At 41.9% G+C, this 17648-nt stretch overlaps 3 protein-coding genes across 3 annotated transcripts; 2 read left to right on the top strand and 1 right to left on the bottom strand.

The window, feature by feature from the left end:
• The first annotated feature begins 1937 nt into the window (after positions 1–1937).
• On the top strand, positions 1938–4492 carry LOC311001680 (endonuclease domain-containing 1 protein). The gene is made up of 2 exons (XM_083992796.1): positions 1938–2503; positions 2945–4492. Exons 1-2 carry the CDS (start codon positions 2210–2212, stop codon positions 3596–3598), a joined length of 948 nt encoding a protein of 315 aa, XP_083848922.1. The 5' UTR covers positions 1938–2209; the 3' UTR covers positions 3599–4492.
• A 5361-nt stretch (positions 4493–9853) lies between these two features.
• Positions 9854–11011, bottom strand: ufsp1 (UFM1-specific peptidase 1). The gene has a single exon (XM_083992733.1). The coding sequence runs from the start codon at positions 10940–10942 to the stop codon at positions 10190–10192; it is 753 nt and encodes a 250-aa protein (XP_083848859.1). The 5' UTR covers positions 10943–11011; the 3' UTR covers positions 9854–10189.
• Positions 11012–12925: 1914 nt separating this feature from the next.
• LOC311001679 (zona pellucida sperm-binding protein 3-like) lies at positions 12926–14371 on the top strand. Its single transcript, XM_083992795.1, has 6 exons — positions 12926–13025; positions 13129–13306; positions 13557–13674; positions 13755–13840; positions 13990–14111; positions 14245–14371. Exons 1-6 carry the CDS (start codon positions 12968–12970, stop codon positions 14355–14357), a joined length of 675 nt encoding a protein of 224 aa, XP_083848921.1. The 5' UTR covers positions 12926–12967; the 3' UTR covers positions 14358–14371.
• Positions 14372–17648: the final 3277 nt, after the last annotated feature.

Here is a 17648-nt window from a genome sequence, read left to right as displayed (position 1 = left end):
GACATTGTGCAGCTACAGCCTGTAAGTTGTTGGTTTGTAGCATTAATTGTAACATAGCTGCCTTATAGCATGTGATGCAATTTTAACATCACATTAGTTGCAGTTGCAGCTATACTGAATTAACATATCACAGCACAGGTATTGTTCAAAAATGTAAGCTCACATTATAAATACAGATAACAGTAACACTAAACTGATATCAGTGATGACATCTAGGCTATAAACTGTTTATATGAACTGGTTTGTTATCAAGCATCATCATCCTGTAAAGCACCTCAGCCAAATAGCTCATACATGAACTGGTTTAATTACTTTATTGAATTTACATGCTTTTTATCCTGTTCTTCATGATAATGGTCATGGCTTCATCCTCAGGGACATTCACACTGTGGAATGGTAAGAAATCAAGAAGATCAGCGTTTGTATTGAATGGGTGGTACTCTGTACAAGTAATAGGCTACCTCTCACATTTAGTTTCATAAGTAGGCCTACATGTTGCTTAGATTCTTGGGACACACTCGGTAAAGGAGCCCAGTCTGACTGAGTTGGTTTGGTCACACCTCAATCTTCAGTTCTGTCTTCAAGGGCAGCTAGACTGCCCACAGGTAAAAGTCTTCAATCCACTGAGGGTTGTTGTTGTTGGAGGAGATGAGATGACCTTAGCCTGAGGGGTCTTGTTGTCCATCAGGAGTTGCACTTTCGACTGTGACACTGAGAGGCCTCTGGCGGTGTGTGTGTGTTTAAAACACTAACTGAAGTGGGGAGACATAGTCAGAAAAAGAAAAAGCATTACACACATTACAATATAATAGACATACGGTAGATATAACATAATTTGCATGTTTTGATTACTGGATATAGTCTGATAATGATGGAATCCAGGCTAAATGCTTGCAGTTGAAAGCTTGTGAAGACTTGGTTTAGTATTCACAAATAACTAACTTTTGTTATGTGTGTGTGTTTTTATCTCGTACAATATGAAGCTGAATTAGAAAAAATGTTTAAAGGGCCTTTAATGTTGTTGATTTAACTTGAAAATTGTTTTTTAATTGCAACAGTTTCACATTGCAATTTTTGCTATGATTACCCTGCTGTTCAAAACTCATTTACCCAACTCTATTAACTGTATTAATTGTTAAGTATGATGAACACAGACTGTAGGACTTGTTCTATTGTTGTCAGGTATACATTATCCATTTCATTTTCCTTGTCCAGCTAGGTCCCAGGTGGCGTCCTTACAGCTCTGCTGCTCTGCTTGGCCTGTGGTGCATGAGAGAGAGACACAGTCAGCAGCAGCCATAAAGTAGACAGCGCTGTCTGAAACAGTGCGAACAAAAGGTACAAGAATACAGCAGTTTGAGTGTGTGTGTTTCCAGTTTGATCACAAACCACATCAGTGTGTGAAAAAAACCATCTGTGTATGCGGTTACTCTATTAACCCATATGGGCGTGTTCGAAAGAGCTAGTCAAACACATTTCGCATGTCGTGAGTGTGGCTGCAAGAGGTGTGATCAGCTCAAATGTAGCATGCAACACTTACAGTAAATGAACTCTGGAGACAATGTTGGCTCATAAAAGTTGTGGGATGGCTTTTAAATTCAACACAACTGCTCATTTTGCAACTGATTTTGAAACATCACTTCTCATTTTTGTTTCATTGCTTGTGTTAACCCTGAGAATAACAATATAATAAAACAAAACAAAAACATGTTATTCATCCAGGGTGGTTGAGTGGTTGCAAAGGGATTTTTTTCTGTCTTCCTGTTTTGGTTTTAAACAATTCATATTGACATGAATGGTCCAAACACAACATGATCTTACAAATGCAAAGGCACAGTAAGTTGTACAATAGAAAGTAATGTGTACAAAAAGATGCAATGCATGCATTTATGACAGTGTGAGCCTCGCCTCACCTCACAAAAGCCTGTGCAGGGATCCATGGCTACACACAGACTTTGTGGAGGCAGATAAGTCAACTATCCAGCCAATGGACTCACTCTGAGCCACTGCTGCTGCTTTGCATAGTGACTCTATGTCCAACAGTCCTTACTCTTTATGAGATTATGAAGGCAACACCAATACAGGACTTAATATAAAAGAGAAAATTCCTCATCACCACCACGTGGAATTTTCCTCATTGATATTGGTCGGTGAGGAGATAATAACCTGGCTTCCCATCAGTTTTCCCACCTGCTCCGGTCGAGCGAGGATGCACCTGTTTTGCACCTGTGTCCTCTCCTTGTCTCTCGTGATGTCATCCCCCCTGGTGAACGCCACCGTGTCGAGCAGCTTCAGAGACTGCAGCCATTTTTTCTACATGCAGACACCGCCTGCAGGGATCAGAGGAGCCAGCCTGAGAAGGATCTGCCAGAAGTACGCAGACAAACTGCGCTACGCCACGCTGTACGAAAGCAGCCGCCACCTCCCCTTGTTCTCGGCCTACATCTTTAAGAAGTCTGATGGGAAGAGGAGGATGGACACACCCTGGATGTATGAGCCTCAGGTACAGATACTAACGCTGCTTTGTTGGGTTCAGCTGACTGTCTCACCTGCTGTTTCTACTTAACAATCAAACTCTCTAAAAGTAAAAAAAACCAGAAAGAAATAGATCTGATGAGACAAGCAAGTGGGCAGTCGTGTGGAAGAGCTTGAGACATGTGCAATTTGTTCAGCCCCACCCCTGGGAATGTTTTGAAGCCTGGCTTTTATTGCCCACTGCCATTTTTGTAATCACAGGAAATGAAAAACACACACTGTATAGAGCTTACACAGGACTGGCTAATAAAAATATTCCATTAAAAAGACTTCTCTTTAGCTTTAAAAAAAACATTTAACTGATAGTTATCTCCAAAATAAAAGAGTTGCACTGAATTCAGTTGTGACCTTTGAGTCACAGTCACTTTCAAAATGAATCATACTTCCGTCTTTTTTGTTTTCCCTACAGTTGCTCTCCGATGATGAGAGTGGAAACATGAGAGCACTTCCCCTCGCCGAGGACACCCCACCTCTGATCGAGGACGGCCAGGCTGTGCTGGCGGACTACACGGATGCTGTGGAGTACACACGATGCCCTCTGAACCCCGACGTGCACCAAGCAGAGTCGGACGACAAATCCTCCACCTACACCCTGACCAACGTGGTTCCTTCGATCACGGACTTCCTGGAAACCTCTTGGAAGCCGTACCTGGACACCATCCGCCGGCGCCTCAATAACTTCTGCCATGGTAGATCTTTCATGGTGACGGGTGTGACTCTTTCGGGGGCTAACATCCAGCGAGATAAAAGGGACCGCCTGGCAATCCCAAAACATTTATGGTTGGCGTACTGCTGCCCACGGTTTGACCATAACTCGCCATATGAGGTGAGGTTCATGTTCCCCAGCTATGGGGGCTACGCACTGAATGAACAGAGTGGACACAGTGTGGTGGAAGTCCCTCTGAAGACTCTGGAGAGCTTCCTCAAGAGCCAAATGGACACAGATAGTGACATGACTATTTTCTATAAGGGCTGTGTGTCAGAAAACTCCTTCAAGAAGAGGAGGAGGAAGAGAGATCTGAGCAGTGCAGTGAATGGTCAACTGGATGCACTGCATGGATAAAGACTTACTTCTATGCTAAATGATAGGCATGACCTGATCAATTTAAATAGAGACAGTGTTACATAAGGAGGGATTTCTTAATTTCAGTTCAAGGGAGGCAGGGTTTCATGGTCTCCATCAATGGCAGAAGGGGGCATCAAAGAGACCCTGTGACTTTCAGCTTGGAATCTCACTGATTGCAAAGTTTTTTTTGTTTTTTAAATCATTCTGTTAAGCCACAGTAATGCATACATTCAAGTTGAGTATTTTTTAAAGATGTACAACTTGCAATATGTAAACCAGATTCAGTTCTGGTTATCAGGATTTCATGGTCTGGGTTTCAGACCAAATTTTAAAGAGGAACTATGCAAGTCCAGTCGCTTTTCTGTTGTTTTGCTAACCTTTCTCCTGGCCATGTGCATTTGTTTTCAACAAAGCCAACAACAAAGCAATCAATAGAGCGGTAGATAGCGTTATTTATCATATACACGTTACAATGTGTATATTTGTGTAGTTTTATCTGTCATAAACAAGAGTTTACAGGATACGGGGCGCGTTTGTGTCGTGTTGCCGCAGAGACAAGAGCTGGGACACCAAGTCGGAGACGCTGATCATCATGCAAGGTTGGTTTTTGGCCAAGAGACGCTAGGTGGAACGCAGAGAGCCTCCATTCTCCCTGTAACAAGTCATTTAACCATCACAGTTACTCCGAAGCTGTTTAATTATGGTAAAAATGTAGCATGGTTAAGGTAAAAATCCTGCATAGTTCCTCTTTAACTGTAATCGTAAAACATTTTACTTGGCTTTGTGGATAAGCTACTGCATCAAACACATTTGTCCAACCATGGTCTACTGTGTGAAAATGATTCATGCAACACAAACGGAAGTTGTCCAAAGAAACAGCAAAACATTCACTGACTCATACAATGGCATTAACACACATAACAAACCATTTCCTCCCTCCACACATGATATTGGAGAGTTGGAAATAAGTTGAAGTGCTTCTTTTTGAATGAATTAAAAATTAAGCCTATTTGACTTTACTGTGGATCTATTTGTTCTGTCTTTGTTAAAACTGTAAATAAAGATAATTGATTTCTTAAAATTGTTTTTTTTTTAAAACTGTTTTATTATAAGCACAACACGATGCACATAAGACTTTTTTGTGTAACTTGTGTAAACTTTTTTTATGGTCTCTTACCTTCTGTTTTATCAACCAGTCTTTGTTTTCATAAGTAATCTTTACAATATTATCTACTTGGTTCACTTTTTCCAAAGTTCCATATACTTAAATTGTAAGATATATAAAACATCAGTGACACGAGTGTCCTCACACTAGTAAGATTAACTTCACATCCACATGAAGTCGTGAAATGTCTTCACTGTTTGATAAGGAAACACAGTAGTAGTTTAGTCAAATGCTGCGAGGGGCCAGCTAAACTCTGAGCACTGTAGCCTACTCATGAATGCTAAGTGAAACATTTGGTTATAGAGCAATAACTACTACCAACGCAGCAGAGACAATACAGTCACACGATGAGTTACACTATTTTGGCTGCACCTAAAACCTTTAGTCTGCCAACCCATTTTTGAGTTCTCTATATTTTATAAAGGGTTAAGATGTATACAATAAAGCTGCATCTCCAGGCCTGTCCATCTTTTCCTTTTTGTTGTTTGTCTCCTCTGTCTCCTGTCTAATGTCAGCCATCCATCCTTTTCTAGTCTCTATGAATGGCCTGCTGAAAATACTGATCTTCAATTTTAATTTGAACCTATAACATTTCAAACAGTGATCAGTGATATCGGCATATGTCACAATTCTTTTTAGTGACAAATTTAAATTCAGGATGGTGGTATGGTAAAAAAAATAAAAATCCAGTCAAATCGTAGTTTAGCATGACATAAAGGTAATCTCTGAAAACACTAGAAACTTTTCATTAATATGCTTCAGTACTCGAGTGCATTGTTTTACTGGAGCTCTCAACTGTGGGTGGATCTGCTGCTGTGTAAGAAGCGGACCGTTTTGCATAGTGAGTCCTGATCACAGACAGCAGATTGTATAACCTGTGTTAGCCGTTGTTACTGTGCTCCACGAGCACGCACAGGGACTTATCCAATAATTTGCAGTAGCACACAGAGGTGACATGAGACACCTCTCTACTATGGCCTTCTGGGTGCAGGCCGCTCTCCTGCTCGTCACCATGATAACATCAGCGGTTTGGGGGAGAGTGGAAAGCGAGCTGTCTCCGGAGTGCAGGGAATTCCTCTACATGGGAACGCCGCCGTCGGGGGTGCAGCACCACTCCCTCCACTTCATTTGTCAACGTTACAACAGGAAGGCACGCTATGTGACACTGTACAACACCGTGGACCATATACCCGTCTACTCTGCCTACACCTTCAAACGCTCAGCTGGAGAGAGATGCGTGGATATTCCTTGGATGTATGAACCCCAGGTAAGAAAACTAGAGGATGGAGGTAAAGAGGAAGTCTTATTTTTGTTCTGTACTGAACTCATGTTAGTGTCTTTGTGCAAAAGCTGTAAAACATGCAAAACAGCCTGTACTCACCTTCTACTGTTCTATCTGTCTGCCTTTCTGCCTACACAGCTAGCAACAGTGTCAGATACAGATGAGATGCAGCCCTTCCCACGTGGTTACATGCACCTGAACTTTGAAGACTCCCAGGCCGTTCTGGACGACTACACTAACGCCATCCTCTACGAACGGGGTACCCTGAACCCAGATGAGCATCAGGATGAGCCTGACGACAAGTCCTCCACCTACACCCTCACTAATGTCGTGCCCATGGTGCCCGACTTCAACAACCGGGTCTGGAACAAACAGCAGGACATCATCCGCAAACGCCTCAACAACTACTGCCGTGGGACAGCCTACATCGTCACAGGCATCACCACCTCCGGGAAGATGATCCGCCGGCACAACATCAATCGCATCGCAGTGCCCACGCACCTGTGGTCAGCCTACTGCTGCGTCGACTTCGACCACAACGCGCCTTACGAGGAACGCTACAAGTTCCCATCTTTTGCTCACTACGGCCTCAACGAGGAGGATAACGAGGTGGTGGAAATCTCTGTCCAGAAGCTGAAGGAGTTCCTCAAGAAGACCACCTATGTTGCCCCAAACTTTCAGATCTTTGTCAGTGACTGTGTCCCACCAGCAGCAGTAGTTGTATAAGTAAATATTTCACTATAAAGGAGCTTGTTTAATTTAATTCTGTTTCCTCTTATTCAATAGGCCTTTACTGCAAAAGAGAGTTTGACTTGTCATTGTATAAAAAGCATGTACTGTGATAAAAGCATGAACTCTGGTTATGTTCAAGTGTAGCCAGTAGGTGGTGACATTGAGCCAACACACCATACGAGAACCCTGAGCTGAAGCATCTAAATGGATTTCAGTCATGATTCATGTTATTATTTACATCTCTGCTTTTCTTACTGTGACATATCAACATGCCTTCTGTGATAAGGGTCTATAGCTTAAATCACAGAAATCGTGGACTTTGTATGACTAGTAACATTTCGGGCTCTAAGTGTGTATCACCACTAACAATACACACTTAGAAATAATTGTTAAACACAGTTAACTGTTGATGTAGAACTTGATTTAGAATGAGTCACTGGAAATGTAACAAAATGACACCTTATATCTAACGTGCAGTAATAAACCTTTGCAAAATGTTATTAAACTGTCTCTGAGATTCTATTTTCACATAAGGGTAGTTGATATTCTACCTTATATTGCTTGTGAGTTATATAAAGAACTATTTTCATATTTCTGACCATATACTGTATATTTTACTTTTTCATACTGGCCTACATGAAGCAGTCACATAAACTATTACAGCATCACCAGGTATAATTTCCCTCATTGATTCACAAAGTTATTCATATGGTAAAAGTTAAAGCTGTTGCTGCTGTAATCCTTAAGACAAATAGACACAAGACAGTTTTTTTTCTTCAAAACACCCACTAAGCCCCTTGGGTATTTTGAAAGGCGCTATATAAATAGAAGTTATTATTATTAGTATTATTATTAAAATGGCTTGCTATACCAACTGTAAAAAAAAAAAAAAAAAAAAAACATCAATGCAGGGGACTGAATACTCTTCTCTTCTCTAACACATGGATGGTTGCAGGACTTTCTGCTCCCCTGACATGGACTCCTATACTGTTGCCCACTGTCTTAACACAAAACAGAAAAAAAAAAACATCTTCCCCAGGTGCACAATTTTAAAGTAAAGTTCTCATTTTTAAAAGAGAGTATCAAGTCAGAGTCATTTTCCCTGTGCAGTTCACAGTATTAAAATGCTTTCAATGATTGATAACATTCACCGCTTCTACGACACTTGTAGCACTTTGAATATATGGAAAATACTTTACAATGGGAGACCAGTTTGCTCAAGGTACAGATGAGGCAAGAAGGGAAATGCAGAGTCTGATAGAGCCGGGACAGGGGCTGTACCTGTGTAGTGAATTCACAGTGGAGAGTCACAAGTTAGAGTAGAGCGGTAGAGGCATCCAGGACAGAGAGGCTACAAGACTGAGGGCAAAGAGCTGCCATGATGATACCTCCATCAGCAAACTGCGTCCTACTCCATGCAGCTGCCGTGACCATGCTGAGCTTTGTGTTGCTGCAGGGGGCCCGGGCGGGAGTGGTGGGGGACTTCAACAATGTTGAACGCTGCAAGGACTCTCTGTTCATGGGTACTCCGCCTCGAGGCTACCTTGGCTCATCCTATAAGAAGATCTGCCAGAGGTATGGAGATCAACCCCACTATGTCACCTTGTACGACCCCCGCAGACACATCCCCATCTATTCCGCCTATACGTTCAAGAAGTCGGACGGGGAGAAGAGGGTGGACTTCCCTTGGATGTTTGAGCCCCAGGTGAGTGCTCTTTTGAAAAATATCATGTCAAAACATACGTTTTTATTTATTATGTCAGTTTTCAGTCTGTATTTTAACCCACTTCAAGTGTAGAATGTGTTTGCCTGTGCATGTGATGTGAATCTACAGTGTAAATACTTAATAGGCCTATATTCATTCCTATCAAGCAGCTGGGCCAGTCATACTACTGTTGCTTCAGGCTACAAATTAATCTTGAGATAAGCTGCTTTATTGGCTGTGAAGGATATTTGAATATGATAATCTTCTTACTATTTAAGCTCTATTGTGTAGTTCTGCAATTCCAAATGTTTTGTGTTTTTGTATCTGTAAAAAATAATCCAAATGAGCAATCAATCAATTTCTAGTGAAACTTTTCAGAAGTGATAAAACAGTCAACTAAATATTAAAATGTTGTGCATTTTCCTTGTTCTCTCTCTCCAGTTGGCCTCAGACAAAGGCAGCAGTAACATGGAACCCTTCCCACAGTCTTCAAGCATGCATATGAACTTTGAGGACACACAAGCAGTCCTTGAGGACTATGCTGATGTTGTTCAGTATGACCGTGGCCAACTGAATCCCGATGAGCATCAGGCTGACCCCTTAGACAAAGCCTCCACCTACAGTTTGACAAATGTGGTACCTCAGATCAGGGAGTTTAACATGGGTCCTTGGGCAGAACACCAAGATATTATCCGCAAACGCCTCAACAACTACTGCCGTGGCAAAGCCTACGTCGTCACCGGGGTTACCACCTCCGGACACACGATCCGTCGCAACAACCTGGACCGGGTGGCCGTACCAGAGTACATGTGGTCAGCGTACTGCTGCACCGAGTTCGACCAAAATGCACCGTACTTTGTGCGCTACAAGTTCCCTGTGTTTGGAGCTTATGGGCTGAACGATCGAGTCAACAACCACATGGTGGAGGTTCCTCTCAAGAACCTGGAAAAGTTCCTCAAGGGGAGGATGGATGTAGACAAGAACTTCCAGATTTTCTATAATGACTGTGTGCCAGATAACTAGAATTAAATAAGTGTGATTAATCTTATAATGAAGGATTAGAGTTTATTAAAAATGTAGCAGTGGTTGTAGGTTTTGGCGTTGGGGTTGCAGTTCAAAATATATACATGAAACAAAACAAGTTTGTCAAATTATATATTGTAAGCAATAAATGAGGAAATACAAAGTCTGTTTCATTCCTTCCAAATGTCCTTATACTGTAATTACCATTTCATTACTGATCATTCCACAGGTAAATTATTTGGTTCTTCACACCATCTCCGAAACCAAGGGTGATCATGCAGACTGCTTGTTAGACACACAGCTGGAAATACAAAATGCTGTTCAGTTTACCATGACATAAGATAAATAAATACCACAAATATTTCCATTTGTGAGTAGCTGTAACCATAGAATGTTTTGCATTTTCCCTCGAAAAACTCCTTAAATGAAGTAGGCTATGACTGCCAAAAGTCCAACAAATAAATGAACAGATGTCAGGGAAGATTTGAGATGTAATTTAAATAGAGCAATAATAAAAGACACTTTTATGTTTGTTCCTCAATATTTTGTAATCATTAATTTCATCCACAAGATGGCAGTATAACTCCTTTAAAATTGACAGCACAGAACAATGATTATCTTTGCTAGGCCTACAGTAGGCTACATTCACACAGATGATCAGTGTGTACATCTGAAACAGACTTAGTTGACATGGCTTTTGTTGGCAGTCTGAGGCATACACAGATTATAAAACGAGGCCTGATTCAGAGATGATACCCTCTTCCATGCCACCCATCCCCGTCTCTGCAGCTCTGTGTTCTCTAACTGACATCCATAGTAGTGAGGGTCAACCACCAGCAGGTAGCTTCCCCCCTCCCCGGTGCAAACCCCTAATATCCCCTTAGAAGAGTTGTCCCTGTCCCCTCCCATCATGACTGGAGACCCATGTTTCTCAAAGTGCAGATGGAGCTCTTCCACTGCCACATGCTCCAGCTCTGCTGCTCCACCTCTTACATGCACCAACTTGCAGGGAACATCATAGAAATAGTCAAGGACCAGGGAGGCTTCAAATGTTCCTATCCACTCCCTGGAGCCTGAGAAGGAGTCGGGCTTGTCCCCCATCACAACCAGGGCTTTTTGGATTTCTGGGAGACTTGGTGGGGGTCTGTTTTGGTTCTTAGGCAGAGAGCAGTTCTGGCAAATCCAGGAAGCCATGGTTTCAACGGTGCGGTAGCCACACCCCCAGCCTCTGTCATCCTGTCCATCACAGCCGTAGTGGAAGTAGAGGTAGGAGTCTCCTTTAATCAGACTGGTTTTCACGGGACCATGTGGACTGGGAAGACCAGTGTGGACATTCTTTGATAAGGGGCTGTACTGCTGAATCCTCCGCTCTTCGGCTCCACTTCCTCCCCAGTCAATCACCTCAGACCCCGCTGTTACAGCCTTTTCATCCATATTCACATCTGGTCGCTACCGAGCGCACATCTCACAGTGAACTTATTAAAAAACGTCCTGCCTGTACGTGCTCTTCCGACAGTCGCCTGGTGTAACTTCAATAACTGTCCCTACGGTGCAACTGGGTATCATTAGTTCCGCCGCGCACTGACAGCTGGGCCGTTCGCTCATCCATCCGTAGTGTGAATTCACACTAGGCTAATGAAAACGAGGAACCTTTAAAAAAATTAAACGCCTATTAATGATAGAGGAAAAAAGTAGGACAAAAGCTGAAACGAGTAGAAAAGTAGCCTACCGTGTTGTCTTGTTTTGTTTTCTGGTTAAATGTTCTTGGTTGTCTTTAAGCGTCTTGCGCACGAGCTCAGACAACTCGTCACACCTGTACACTAATTAGCCTAATTAACCAGTCGACTTTACTTAATTTCTTTGAGGAATATGGCCGCTTTGGTTAAGTACACAGAAGCGTTTCTTACTTTCGTGGCTGTGTCGTGTTTGTGCGGGGCTTCTTTTGCTGGGAAAAGTCGGGAAAATGTCGGACTTGAAATACAATGCGGAGAAGTTGACGTGAAAATAACAGCGAAGCGAGAGTTTTTCGAAGAGAGACGGGTTCCGTTTACACCTGAGCATCTCCGGCTTGGAGCAAACTCAACACGGGAGAGGTCGTGCGAACCAAACGGACAAATGTCTGACCGTGAAACGATGGTCATCTCTGCAGGGCTGCGACAATGTGGGACCGAGTCCAGTGTAGGTAAAGAGGGAGGGGGGAGCAAGGGAAACCTCAGCAGTCTACAGCAACATGGAGACTAAAGTAGCAGAGACTGAACAAATAAAAATTCCAGTGTTGCCAGCAGCAGTATCCTACACACCCTCCATATGCAATGTTGGAAAAAAGTGCAGGAGTAGCCTATAAAATAATAATATATTATAAAATAATACATATGTGCATAGCTACAAGAAAAAAAAGTGCAAATAGGCTAGCTAAATAAAGCCTAAATATGACGCATAGAAAAAAAAAACAGTTTAAAAAGGAAATTGCACGTCTAGTCTGACAGCAGAGAGGAGGAAGAACCTGTGGTAGGCCTACCTCTTTTTCACACAACGTGGGTGAAGAAGTCTGTCACTGATGGGAGCTTTTCAGTCTCATGTAGGGGGTGAGAGACATTGTTCATGATGGATGACAGGCAGCCTTTGTTACATCCTCCTATCACCCACCTCCTCCACAGTATCGGGGCTGCAGCCCAGGACAGAACCAGCTTTCTTCACTAGTTTGTTGAGTTTCTTCCTCTCTGCTGCCGTGGTGCTGCTGCTCCAGCAGACCACACTGTAAAAGATGGCCGATGCCACCACAGAGTCCTAAAAGGTCCTCAGGAGGCCTTCCTGCACTCCAGAGGACCTCAATCTGTGCAAGTGGAGCCTGCTTTGGCCTTTCTTGAGTGTCTGAGTGTTGACAGTTTAGTCCACATTCTTATTTAGGCGAACACCCACATTTTTTCCACATTAATCTGGAGAGGAGTGTACTTTCACCTGTCCTTTTCCTGTTGTGACAGGTCCAACACCTGCCATGAAAATGCCTGTTAGTCATTTAAAATAAAGCATTAAACATCATTAACATAAGTTCATTATAAACACAAGACATTTTTACTTTAATCATTAAATCAATCTATGTACCAGTTAATCTAAGGAAATTCCTGTTTCCATTTCTGTCCAGGTTCATGGTGAGTGGCTGGTGTACTCCAACCAGCTGTTCCTTGTTCCTGCTGTGGTTCCTACCTCCTCAGGCAGTGTGATTGTGAGAGGAGCCACTACTGTCATACCTGTTGAGTGCCATTATAAGAGGCAAGGCCGATGCTGGATGCTGTGCCTGCTGTATACACTTCTCTCCATTCAAATTTATGTTGTGTCCTATTTAATTGAGCAAAATTAAGGATATCAGCAGTTTGTAATTGTGTGGCCTGTGCTTTATTTCTGTGTAAGCACAGAGAGCAGACAGTTAATTCAGAACCAATAACCCCCACCTGGCTACCCATGACATCCACACTCAGTGTCCTTGGCCTCCTGCACTTCTCCCTTCGTACCATGACAGGTAAAATTACCATCTTAGTGTTGCTTCAATTTGCCAGTGTAAGATTTTATTTGTCAATATTTATTCACTAATGAATTGAATTGGAAAAAATGTCTTAACACAGATGATTGCACCCTTCGGCGTAGTTCCTCAGTGTACCAGCAGGGGGAACCAGTATTCTTGGAGGCCAGTGTGGAGGCCCCGCTGCACCCTCCTCTCACAGTCTATGTGGACTACTGTGTTGCTACACTGAGGCCAGACCCCCACTCTCTGCCAGGCTACAGGTTTATCACCAAGAATGGGTTGGTTTATCCTTCAGATTAAAAATAAGACTTGTGTGTAGGCAATTTAACACATAAAACTCACACCATCAGTGTGCAATCTAAGAATTCAATTAAATTGGAAATTGAAATTAAATTAAATTGAATGGGTCCTCAGACAAGTTGAGTCATCTTTGTTTTTCTGAGGGGTTGTGGAAATTAAGTTAGGTTAAACTCACCATTTCTAAATTTGATGCTGTTCATGAGGCATGTTATTTCCCCTCCATTACAGATGTCATGTGGACAGTGTGTTACCTGGCTCTTCATCCAAATTCCTCTATAGGCAGCAAAACAACAGACTGTGCTTCAGTTTCCAAGCCTTCCACTTCAACCAGGAACCTGAAGGAAAGGTAACAATACAACACGTTAATGATATTGCTGAAAATAATATTGGATCCAGTACTTTGTTCACTTGGCTCTCTTCTTCTAGATGTTCATCAGCTGCCACCTTCGGGCTGCTCTGAAACAAAACGCACACCATTACAAAGCCTGCTCCTTCCATAGACCTACATTTAGGTAAGGGGGGCTTAGCTGTTGTCTGCCATTCATTTGTGATTGCCTCATCATGTTTGGTCTTTGGTGTTTACTTCATCTTAAATTTCAGTTAAATTGTTAGTTCTCAGCTTTGGCATCACAGCTGATGTGTATTATTTTCTGTCATTCAGCTGGCGTGCCACAGAGGGAGACAATGCTCTGTGTGACTGCTGTGGCTCTGATGACTGCTCACAAGAACCTGGAAAGGAGAGCAGTGGCCACACTGGACGACACGCAACTCTACCAGATACAGGTTATTTAGCCTTTAGAAATTTGGGGGCTATTTTAACCACTTGTGCCAAATGCAGATGGCAGGGTGACCATAAACCAGCATATAGCCTGTGCAACTGTACGATCACTGAACTAGTTGTGTGCCTGTTTGACAGAAAAAACGCACGAGGCTGACGCAGCAGTTGGACCACTTCACACCCTGCCACGCTCTCATTGGACAGGTCGTCTTTCAATCCACCATTCAAGAACCTTTCAAGCTCACAGTTAAGAGGGTACAAGTTGTTTAACAATAAAGCACACTGCTTTTCTCATGAAATTTTGAGTCTTCATATGTAGATTCATATACAGATAGGCTATATGTTGATTTGAAAATAATGTATAGTGTGATACAGCAATGGTTCTACTGATTTATAACTATTGTCACCTATAAATTACATTTAAAGCCACTTTATTTAGGGATTTATTTTCTGATTACTTTGAGCCTCGAAGGCTGTTTACAACAGTGTTTTACTAGAAACCATCTCAAATGCTCCCTCCACACAGGCTGACAGGAAAGGTTGGCAGAGTAGATGGAACTGCCATAATGTAAACTGAGTAAAGGACCGGAGAAAACCTGTTTAAGGAGGAGAGCATTTTTCTCTTTGGCAAAAGATGTAGTGATGATCATTCAGTGTTATGAATTCAGTTTTGTTTCTGTAAACTACAATAATAATGTCTACAAGTAGTATACTTTATGACTTAAATAATTTGTATAAGTTAGTATCCATATAGAGTCGGGGCTTCAACTTGTTTATCTTTAGTTAGCGCAGCACTTTAAAATGCCTGAGGTGACTTGATAGAAATCCTGTTTACAATTGAATGTCTCATCTGAGACAGACAAGTAGTGGTTTCATCCTGACTGAAGAATGGGTTGTTCGTTCCACCATTAAAATCGATAGCCATGAAAACAAACCTCAAGGAATTTCCACAAAGAGGTCAAAGAACTACAATGGAACTTAAAATATCTCGGAGGCAACAAGCATACTAGAATAAACAGACATTGGGGTAAGAATGGGACAGCTTTGCAGCCATGCACTCTTGTGCTTTGCGTCCCCTGTCTGCACTAGAAGCACTTGTTGGGTCCCGTGAGAGGAAATGTGACAGACTATGGGAAACCTGGTAGATTTCATGGCGCAGTGTCTTATTCCATGACATCAGGACCACAGTTATTCTTGGTCTTTATCCCTGAAAACAAGCCATTGTATTAATGTAATCAGCAGTTGCCTTCACGAGGACCTAGATGCTGACCTTTCACTCATCCAAAAATGTTGTTCCACACATCAGCAAATGACAATGTTTTTTTTTTCTTGTTGGGGAATTTTGTGGATGGAATAGTTGAAACCGAGCAGCGACAGTAACTTCTGTGGTGTTTCAAGCTAATAAACTTTGGTTTGAAATGTGATGTGACTTGTTATTTGGGGCTGAACATTTAAGATTTTAGTTTAATACTGTTGTGAAATTAGTATTTGATCTAAGCCGACTGTTTCACTTAGACACAAGTGGGATTAGATTTCATGGCAAAATGATTATGTTTTGATACATAAGATTTACAGATCAAGTTTATCCCATATTTCATATTAAGTTTCCTCACTGTTTTAGATTGTGTACAGTTGTTTTGAGTTATTAGTCATAGTGTGACACAAATGTTGGAGCTTTTGCTGCAGATAAAGCCAGGTATACCAATTTAGTTTCAGCCTTCTAGATTCAGCAGGACAGTGGTTTGGCAGCAGTCCATGAGTGGCCAGATAAAATGATTGATATTAATAATTTACTGATCATATTTAAGGCATGTAGCACATTTCAATACTCCATAATGCATTCCTGTGTTGTTATATCAAAGGCCCTGACTTATGTATTACACTGGAATATGTGATGCAAGTATTGGTCTTTGGATGGCCAATCAGATAATGTTTTGTTTGTTGTGTATCTTAGTTGGCGCCTCCCAGCACAGTTATGGGAGCCAAGAGATTCGAGTTGGCAGTAAACTGGATAATCCTCACTAGTATCTCAGGCCTTCCACTGCCATTGGAATGTGACCCAAATCATATTTTCTTTCTTTTTTTTAAAATCAACATAATGAGAGGATAATGTCCCTTAAAGTACCCAGCACATAGCACAGCATAGATGCAGAATAAATCTGCATAGCACTACTGATGCATTTCATTTGTATTTCATACAATATTGTTATGGGGACATCTTGGTGGCCCACCTGGTAGAGTGTGTACCGTTAAAGCTAAGGCTTGACCTGTGGCTCTTTGCTGCATGTCAACTACTCTCTCTCCCCAATTTTCTGATCTTTATAAAAGGCCTGATAAATTATAAAAAGATATTTTCATGGTTATGTTTAGCTGTTCACAACACATTGTCAGAGATTAAGAAGCATCACAGACCTTGGTTAAATGTTGAAACAGTCAAGTGAGACATGTGCTTATCAAGAGTTAAGTAAAACAATATCTTAGTATTGCCTTAACAAGTAGTATTTCTATTGCATAAATCAAACGTCATGATGCACACACTCATCTATTACATCCATCCACTTCTTCTCTGCAATAACTGCATGTAGCGCCTCCTCCACTCAGACTATTGTGCTTGCACAATAACATGTGCCACAATGAACACTGAGCTCACTGATCATTCAGGTTCTGGGATCCCTAAGTGCAAAGTCAAAGACAACTGGACTCAGTGTCCCTATTCTGGGCGTAAGTCCCAACAATTTAGTTGATAACATACCTAATAGCAAGTTCCCAGTGCAGCCGGGTCGTTGTGGGGAGCTGATACAGAAAGAGGAAAAAAGGACAATGAGGATTAGATAGAAGGAAGTGGAAATTACACAAGCCGAATTCAAACAGCAAAGTTACATTAGAAAATACAGTATTTATTTTCTTTTGCACAAATGGAGAAAAGGTAATTAGAACAAGCCACATGGGAAATATTGAGCCCAGAATAATGCTCTAGTTTTTTACTCTACTTACTATGGCTGTAAATTTCTAAAGCGCACGCATACTAGAGTAATCAGATTATCACTTAATGGAAGACAATTGTCCTATTGTTTATTTGGCTTATGTTGCCAGTAAGTTGCTTTTCTCAACTTAAACATGAAAGTGTAAATGACCCAGTCATACAAACGAAGGCTGCCAGAATGAATGAGTGCAGATCTAAGGGGAGACTCTGCAACTTTATATGTATACCAATTTATTATTTAATAAAATTGAGGGTTAAACATTTAGTTAGAATGTAAAATCTGCAGTCTCACGCTGTGCAGGGTGTAAAGTCAGCACTCACAAGTTAGGGAAATAGCAGACAGGACAGCCAAGAGTGGCGGTGGTGGTGGACATGAAGTGGATGACAAGTGGTGAGAGGCCCACTGGATAACTGGATAACGGAAGGTGTGAGGCCAGGGGAAGCTTGGCCAGAGAGAAAGTTCACACAGTAGACATGGGTGGCAAAGATGAAAAAGGGGGGCCATGGTTAAGGACGTGACATTGTCGGTGTTAGAGGGGTAGATGTTACAGTGTTAACA

Source organism: Trachurus trachurus (assembly GCF_905171665.1).
Source record: "Trachurus trachurus genome assembly, chromosome: 18".
Taxonomy (NCBI): Eukaryota; Metazoa; Chordata; class Actinopteri; order Carangiformes; family Carangidae; genus Trachurus; species Trachurus trachurus.
Note: the sequence above shows the minus strand (reverse complement) of the source record. Positions and strands in the feature narration are given on the sequence as shown.

Coding starts and splice junctions, on each gene's coding strand:
- LOC311001679 (XM_083992795.1), top strand. CDS start 12,968: ATGACATCCACACTCAGTGTCCTTGGCCTCCTGCACTTCTCCCTTCGT. Junction 13,675..13,754: donor ACCAGGAACCTGAAGGAAAG/GTAACAATACAA, acceptor CTCTTCTTCTAG/ATGTTCATCAGCTGCCACCT. Junction 14,112..14,244: donor CGCAACTCTACCAGATACAG/GTTATTTAGCCT, acceptor CCTGTTTGACAG/AAAAAACGCACGAGGCTGAC.
- LOC311001680 (XM_083992796.1), top strand. CDS start 2,210: ATGCACCTGTTTTGCACCTGTGTCCTCTCCTTGTCTCTCGTGATGTCA. Junction 2,504..2,944: donor CCTGGATGTATGAGCCTCAG/GTACAGATACTA, acceptor TTTTCCCTACAG/TTGCTCTCCGATGATGAGAG.
- ufsp1 (XM_083992733.1), bottom strand. CDS start 10,942: ATGGATGAAAAGGCTGTAACAGCGGGGTCTGAGGTGATTGACTGGGGA.